Source organism: Oenanthe melanoleuca, chromosome 27, assembly GCF_029582105.1.
Source record: "Oenanthe melanoleuca isolate GR-GAL-2019-014 chromosome 27, OMel1.0, whole genome shotgun sequence".
NCBI lineage: Eukaryota > Metazoa > Chordata > Aves > Passeriformes > Muscicapidae > Oenanthe > Oenanthe melanoleuca.
The window spans coordinates 3,544,573-3,551,772 of NC_079360.1; the positions used below are offsets into that span (position 1 = coordinate 3,544,573).

Genomic DNA, 7,200 nt, shown 5'->3' on the forward strand with positions numbered 1-7,200 from the left:
AACCAGAATCCTGTGTGTGGTTTTTCTTTCCCTCTGTAGATGTAAACAGTTAGAAAACACAAAGCCATGCCAAGACACACCTCCAGGCAGAGAGGTTGATGATACACTCCAGTTGTGGACGCCATTGAAGCCTCAGGCTGAAAATGGCCAGGGCTTGAAACTTTTCTCATGCAGGGGAAGCTTTCCCAGGCTGAGACAGTTTCTCTCTCATGCAGGGGAAGCTTCCCCTGCATGAGAAAAGTTTCAAGCCCTTTCCATTTTCAGCCTGAGGCTTCAATGGCGTCCACATCCAGTAGCTGATAACAACATTTAGAGTTAAAACACAATTTCAGAGCAGTAAGGGCAAATCAGAATCTTCTTGGGCTATGCCTTTTTTTTTTTTAATAATATATCGGATATTCATGTGAGCTGAGCTCTGAGACCCAACAGATGAATATCAGCCTTAAAAGGGACTGCAGAACCTCAGCACTCAATGACTCCAGTGGTGTTGGCAGCACATGAATGTCCACAAAGGAACACTAATGATCACAGAGCTGTGGTTGTAAAACGAAACCAATGTTTCAATTCACAAAACCATGATGGATACTCATTGCTTTAACCTGGAAATGCACAGATAAGGGATCTCGTTTTGAAATTATAAGAGGTGTAAGAGAAGTATAATTTACAGGAACTTTACAAAGTTCATTTCCATAAATTGATAATATTGACAGCAATTGCCTTCGACCTCTAAGAAATGAAGTACATGTGAAAGGCCCTGAAATGTTCACTCTTGGATATAGCTGTCAGTGTATCCCAGCAACTGAGGGGTCAGAATTCCAGTGAGGCTGCTCAAGGGAAGGGTGCATCTCACCTGCACACAACCTTCAGGCCGAGCTGCTGGTGCAGGGCTGCACACAAGGGAGGGGCTCTGGGGTTGAGTTGACAGTGAAAGAAAATGTGAGTTCCACAGAAGAGGAGCAGCACTGCTGAGTAACACAACAGATGCACATAAGAACGGATTGAGAAAACAGAAACAAAATTGATTTCCAGAAATACACACCACACTGCCATGTAAACTTTCTCAACACTTGGAAACCATTCAGGGAAACAGAAACACTTGACTTCCACCAAGCCAAGTGTGCTGGCATTGTGCTGGCCTGAACGAGCCTTTGCAGGCTTGTTAAACAGATTTTGCTGCAGAAGTGCTGCCAAGGACATGGAACGGCAACAGTGAGATTCTAGTAATGCTAATTTCTCCTTCTTTGGTTTAGAAACTTGGACTACACACACCATCCAGAAAGACCCATGGTGTTCATGATAAATGGTCTGAGGATTAAGAATTGTGTGTATTCCAGAGCCCTCTAAAGGAGGGAATTGCACTGTCACCTCCTACCGGTGCAGGTGCAGGGACAGGGATCTCATCTGATGTCACTCCATGCTTTAAACTAACCTTGGAAGAATATTTATTTCCCTGACTCCTAATTACTTTGCTGCCCAACAGGCACTAAATGCTATACATCATACAGTGAAATCCAGAAGGGGTTAAAACAGAATGAAGACAGCAGCTACTGAGAGACGCAGGTGGAGGGAAAGAAGGATTTCCAAGATCATTTACATCTATAAGGCACAGTATTGGGTTTGTGTAGGAAAGTGTGGGTAGCAGGGGACACAGGGGGATTTCTGTGAGAAGCTGCCAGAAGCTTCCCCCGTGTCCAGAGTAGGAAGTGCTGGCCCAGGGCAGAGCCAGCAGCAATGGTGGCACCAGAGTAACCAAGGGTGAACAAACCTGCACAACTGCAGCCAGAGAGAGGAGTGGGCTCATTTCTTCTGTAATATGGAACCTTCTAAAACACCTCTAGGTTGAATCCATCCTCCCTCTCTGGGGATAAGCTGATTTTGAGGTGGCAATTCACAGCAGGTCCCAGCAGCTCCTTGTGCTGCCTTTGCACAGTGCAGTGACTCTTCCGTAGGAGCTGCAATGCTGATATTTAATGCACAGCTGGAAATCAAAAAATTTGTTTCTGTTCAAGGCTTTTCTCAGTTTCACAGGAGCTTGATTAGTAAAGATGGAAAAAGCAACTCACTGCCATTCCCTATTGCACAGTGGCAGTGGAAAAAAGTACACAAGTATTTCTGACTCCCTGTTGGGTGGTGCAAGGTGTTCTGTCATGGTTGCAAAACACCCTACACTGTAATGAGCTCAGGGAATGATGATATTTTTTCAGATCTAATCTTTGGCTCTGTTAATCAAACTTATTTTTTCATTGTATTATATAATTCAAGGATGTATTCTGATAAATTGCTATTTAAATAGAGTTATTGAAATACGCAAAGTAAAATATTTCTCCTCTCAATTTCTTCTGAGTCCATTTAAAACCATTACAATAAAATTAGGAGATCTTTGATAGGAAAGTATTTAATATCTTTCCCCTTGCACAATATTACTTTTGTGGCTGTTTACACAGAGTTTTCTTCAAAAAGAAAAAAAACTGTGATCCACGTGCTGCATGTTCAGAGAAGGCTGAATGCCAGCAGGACCTTGTTCAATACAGAGTGAAAAATTCAGAGACAAGTTTTCTTCTGTAACAGACACGGGTATACAGTTATAAAAAATGTTATTATGATGCATTAAAGTTCTATAAAGCTGATGTAAATTTGTAATAAATCAATGAATGAAGACTCCCTTAGAAGCTGCTGGTGTTACGAATCATGTCTGTGATCTCAAGTGGAAGACCAAAGATGAGCTACTGAGTTTTAAAACATAAAAAAATGATGGACACGGACAATAAGAAGAGACTCATTAGCTGCCGTTACCAGCAAGATATTGCCAGATTAACAGAAACGGAGAGATATTACATTGTCCAACAAAATATCCAACAAGGCACCACCCACATAAAATTATAGTGCAGCTAGGTGTGAACCAACTGAGACATATTTGCACTGAATGGTAATGCCTTTTACTTACCTCAGACAAAATTCCCCTTAGCACATCATTTTTGGCATGAGCATTATGGCTGGCAAAGGCCATGGGAAGCTGGACTGCCTGGCAGGTGACACCCACCCGGGCAGGTATAAATAGCCAGCAGCAAGCACGGCCCGCAGCACTTCGATTGCCTGTATCTCGCTGAGCAGAGCTTTGCATCTGGAGAGCTGATCCCTTCTTCACCATGAGCTGCAGCATCAAGAGAACATCCAGCACCTCGTACCGGAGCGGAGGAGGAGCTGGCGGCGCCTGCGGCGGCAGCAGCGGCCGCAGCTCCTCCGTGTCCTGCCGGCGCTACGCGTCCTCCGTGATCGGCGGCGGCTACGGCGGGGCAGCGTGCGGGGGCTACGGCGGCGGCCTGAGCATGGGCGGCCTGGCCGGGGGCTTCGGCGGGGGCTTCGCGGGCAGCTGCGGCCCCGGGGGGGACCTGCTGCTCAGCGGCAATGAGAAGGTCACCATGCAGAACCTCAACGACCGCCTGGCCTCTTACCTGGAGAAGGTGCGAAGGCTGGAGGAGGAGAACGCTCAGCTCGAGCACCACATCCGCGAGTGGTACAGGAAACAAGCTCCCAGCGTTTCCAAGGACTACAGCTCCTACTACCAGACCATCGAGCAACTCCAAAATCAGGTACGATCCTCCCGGCACACGTGGCTCCATCTTGCACATGCTCTCCTCTCCTGCAAGCCCTTCCTCCTTCCTCTTTGCTTCTTCCTCCTCCCTCGTCCCCAGCACTCGGCTCTACCGTGCTGGTGGTGCTGCAGGCACAAACGTGCAGAGCTGCACTCCCATCCCCTGGGTGAGCAAAGCCCAGAGCAGCCCAGGGGCACCAGGGCCCAGCCCGAGGCACCGGGAGCTGCAGCAGCCACAGACACGCTGGCTCGCACAATGGACATCCCACGCTGTGCAGGTGCCTCCAAACCAGCCCTGTGTGCTCTGCAGTGCTTCCCCTGCTCCCACCCACATCAGCTGCATGGAGAGCAAAGCCAAAGCACCTGGCTGGCAGGATCTGAGCTCCCTTTGTCCCTTCGCACTCCTACAGACACCAGTGGAAGGACTGAGGTCTTCCCTTACAATCAGGTCACACAGGCAGCATGAAGAAGTACATTATATGGAAGGGGCTGCAAGCACTCTTGGGGACACATGGGGCTATCTCTAACTTGAGAAAAGGAAGAGCATGGATTTGTCTGGATGGTCTGTGATAGCACAAGCTTCCCTGAAATGTAAATCTGGATCATTACCTATACATATTGCCCCTGCACTACTGCAAGAAATAATTTTAAGACACAATGACACCCTACCAAAGCTTAGAGCCTTCTTTCCTGCTGGTTCTGGAAATCTAGACACAGAAAGACTCCTGTCCACCTTCCCCCTTCCTCTTTTGCAGATTATTTCTGCCACTGTGGACAACAACAGAATGCTTCTAGACATTGATAACAGCAAGATGACTGCCGATGACTTCCGAATGAAGTGAGTACCTCCCTGTGAACCTTGCATGGCTGTCAAAGCCCTCTCATCATGTAAGAACACAAGGGAGGACTGCTCTAGGTGCTATTACTGAGTCATCCTGTTTTACTGGAATATGGATCTTAGAAGGATGTGTGCTATTGACTGTCAGCATATCATTTCCCCATTTCTGTCTCTGTATGTGTGACACAGGTATGAGAATGAGCTGGTCATCCGTCAGACCGTGGAGGCTGACATCAATGGCCTGAGAAATCTCATGGATGACCTGACTCTAGTCAGATCTTCACTGGAATCCGAGCTGGAGTCCTTGAAGGATGAGCTGATTGCTCTGAAGAGAAACCATGAGGAGGTACAATCCAATGATAAATAGCACAGCCAGAGACATAATCCATCAATTCTTCACAGTTCCCACCATCACATAGCAAGTCAGTTTTACCCGATGCCATGGGATTGTCGTTCCTTTGTACCATGGTGCTGCTTTTTCCCAGCCCAACAAATGACCTGTGTGTGCTCTTGTGTCTCTCTCTGGACTCCCTGCAGGAAATAAGGCAGCTCCAGTCCCAAACTGGTGGCGATGTGAGCGTGGAGGTCAATGCTGCCCCTGGAGAAGACTTGACAAAGATCCTGAATGACCTGAGAGATGAATATGAGCAGATCATTGAGAAGAACCGCAGGGAGGTGGAGCAGTGGTATGAGGTCAAGGTACGTAGCAATGCCCAGAGTGGATCTCCTGTGCAGGGACAGCCCAGACACCCTGGTCCCAGGGCTGGCTGAAAGGGAGAGGCTCCCTGGAGATGTGAGTACTCACTCAGCAAATCTGCTCCCTGTGGCTCAGAAAGTGTCTCTGGGGTTTGACTCTGCAGATCCAAGAAGTCAATCAGCAGGTCACTTCCAGCAGCCAGGACATCCAGACCAGCAGCCACCAGCTCAGCGAGCTGAGGCGCGAGATGCAGAACCTGGAGATCGAGCTGCAGGCTCAGCTCAGCACGGTACGTGGGCAGCATCTGCGGCCCTTCCCTCCCTGGCACGGGCAGGGAGCCGGGGAACTCTGCTCCTCAACTCTGTGTTTGCCTTTTAGAAAAGCTCTCTGGAAAACTCCCTGGCAGAAACTGAGTCTCGCTACAGCTTCCTGCTCCAGCAAATCCAGGCACAGGTCAACTCTGTGGAGGAGGAGCTGGGCAGCATCCGCTGTGAGATGGAGGGTCAGAGCCAGGAGTACAAGATGCTCCTGGGTATAAAAACCCGCCTGGAGCAGGAGATCCAGCAGTACCGGGCCCTGCTGCAGGAGGGGCAGCAGGATCTTGTGTATGTATTTCATATTATAGCAAGGGAGTACAAAGAAATCCTCATGTATTTATTTACCAATAGAGACTTTTTGTCCCTGAAGCTATATCAACATATCTTTCAACTGAATATTCAATGTTAGTAATTTCTGATGAATTCTCTCTTTATTTTTTTTACAGTGCCTCCCAAGGAGCTTTCCAAGGAGGTGGAAAATCCTCCCAGTCATATTCTGCTTCCTACTCTCATTCCCAGTGTGGGGACATGTCAGGTAAGTCGACACTTTGTCAGCATGTGATTATTAGTGGGCTACATCTGCCCCAGTGGCTGCAATGTATTTGGTCAGAAAAAGATTTGCAGTTTGGGTTGGGAAAGATTCTGAGGTTTGTTAGCCCGGGAGTGAGAAACCTCAGTACACTGTTGCAGCAGAATCAGGAGTTAAAATACAGCAACTATTGATCTTATCTCTGCCTAAATATAAAATACTGTTTATAAACTTTATGGGATGGGAAATACTTTTTGCTGACTGGGATAATTAAAAAATACAGTTCTGAGAAAGCACCCAGGGTGCTGCTGGGCATGGAGCCTCTGTGCCTCTGCTGCTGACACTGTCAGCTCTGAGAATTCCCCTCAGCAGGAATGCTCAGACTTCCCCTCAAGGCAGTGATTTGCTCTGTGTTCTCACAGGGCAATCAAGAGTGTGCTAGAGCAGCAGGAGAGACCCTGGCACCGTCCAGCTGAGATGCACCGAGCATGGGCGGCGAGACCCGAGAGTTTCTGCAGCACGAAGGGCTGGGAGGAGCAGCCTGGTCACCTGCCCAGGCAGCCCTTCCCCTGCCCTCCAATGCTTGGCTTACTCAACTTGTCTTTGGCAACTCATTCTGCATTAAAGGGCTCACACTCTGCTGGTAACTCTGCTCTAATAAACCTTTACATCTGCAGTGCAAATCACAACATGTCTGAGAAAATAAATTTAACCAACCTCGTGTGGGTACTTACCCAGATCATCCACCAAACACGGGCTGTGCAGTCGTGTGGGGTACTTGGTCCCAGGACAGTCCATTTTGCACTGGGAAAATGGACACAGTGCTGGGATAAATCCACTGAGTGAAAGCAAATATCAGAAGTGTGACCATGGCTGTGTGAGGTGGGACAACAGCCAGCCTCTGCCTAGGGCAACTGCTGGGTGAGGCTGCAGAACTCTCTCTTCACAAGCAAGAGGTAGAAGGTTGAAAATAGAAATCTTGTTGGCAGTTCTTGACACAATTTTTCTCCTTCCTGAGACGTTAAAAATAATTTACCATTTTGTTTTTTAATGGTCACAAAGGGATTGCTTTCTGGCCCCTTGCCTTGCCACTTGTACTAAAGAGAATGAATTATGTGAGTGAAAGGATAAAGAAAATACAAATGATGGGTAACTATCAGCAGATTAACTGTTAATGTACTAAACTGTACCCAGTGGTACTACTGTGAGTTATCTGAGTCCATTACT

The 7,200-nt window shown here is 47.8% G+C and overlaps 1 protein-coding gene across 1 annotated transcript; it reads left to right on the forward strand.

Moving 5' to 3' along the window:
- The first annotated feature begins 3,146 nt into the window (after positions 1 to 3,146).
- On the forward strand, positions 3,147 to 6,647 carry LOC130263989 (keratin, type I cytoskeletal 14-like). The gene is made up of 8 exons (XM_056511864.1): positions 3,147 to 3,590; positions 4,348 to 4,430; positions 4,620 to 4,776; positions 4,968 to 5,129; positions 5,291 to 5,416; positions 5,506 to 5,732; positions 5,891 to 5,979; positions 6,396 to 6,647. Exons 1-8 carry the CDS (start codon positions 3,147 to 3,149, stop codon positions 6,413 to 6,415), a joined length of 1,308 nt encoding a protein of 435 aa, XP_056367839.1. The 3' UTR covers positions 6,416 to 6,647.
- The last annotated feature ends 553 nt before the right edge of the window (positions 6,648 to 7,200 follow it).

Excerpts from the sequence above, each read along its gene's own strand:
- LOC130263989 (XM_056511864.1), top strand. The coding sequence starts at position 3,147 with ATGAGCTGCAGCATCAAGAGAACATCCAGCACCTCGTACCGGAGCGGA. Across the intron at positions 3,591-4,347 it reads TCGAGCAACTCCAAAATCAG|ATTATTTCTGCCACTGTGGA; the intron begins GTACGATCCTCC and ends CCTCTTTTGCAG. Across the intron at positions 5,417-5,505 it reads TGCAGGCTCAGCTCAGCACG|AAAAGCTCTCTGGAAAACTC; the intron begins GTACGTGGGCAG and ends TTTGCCTTTTAG.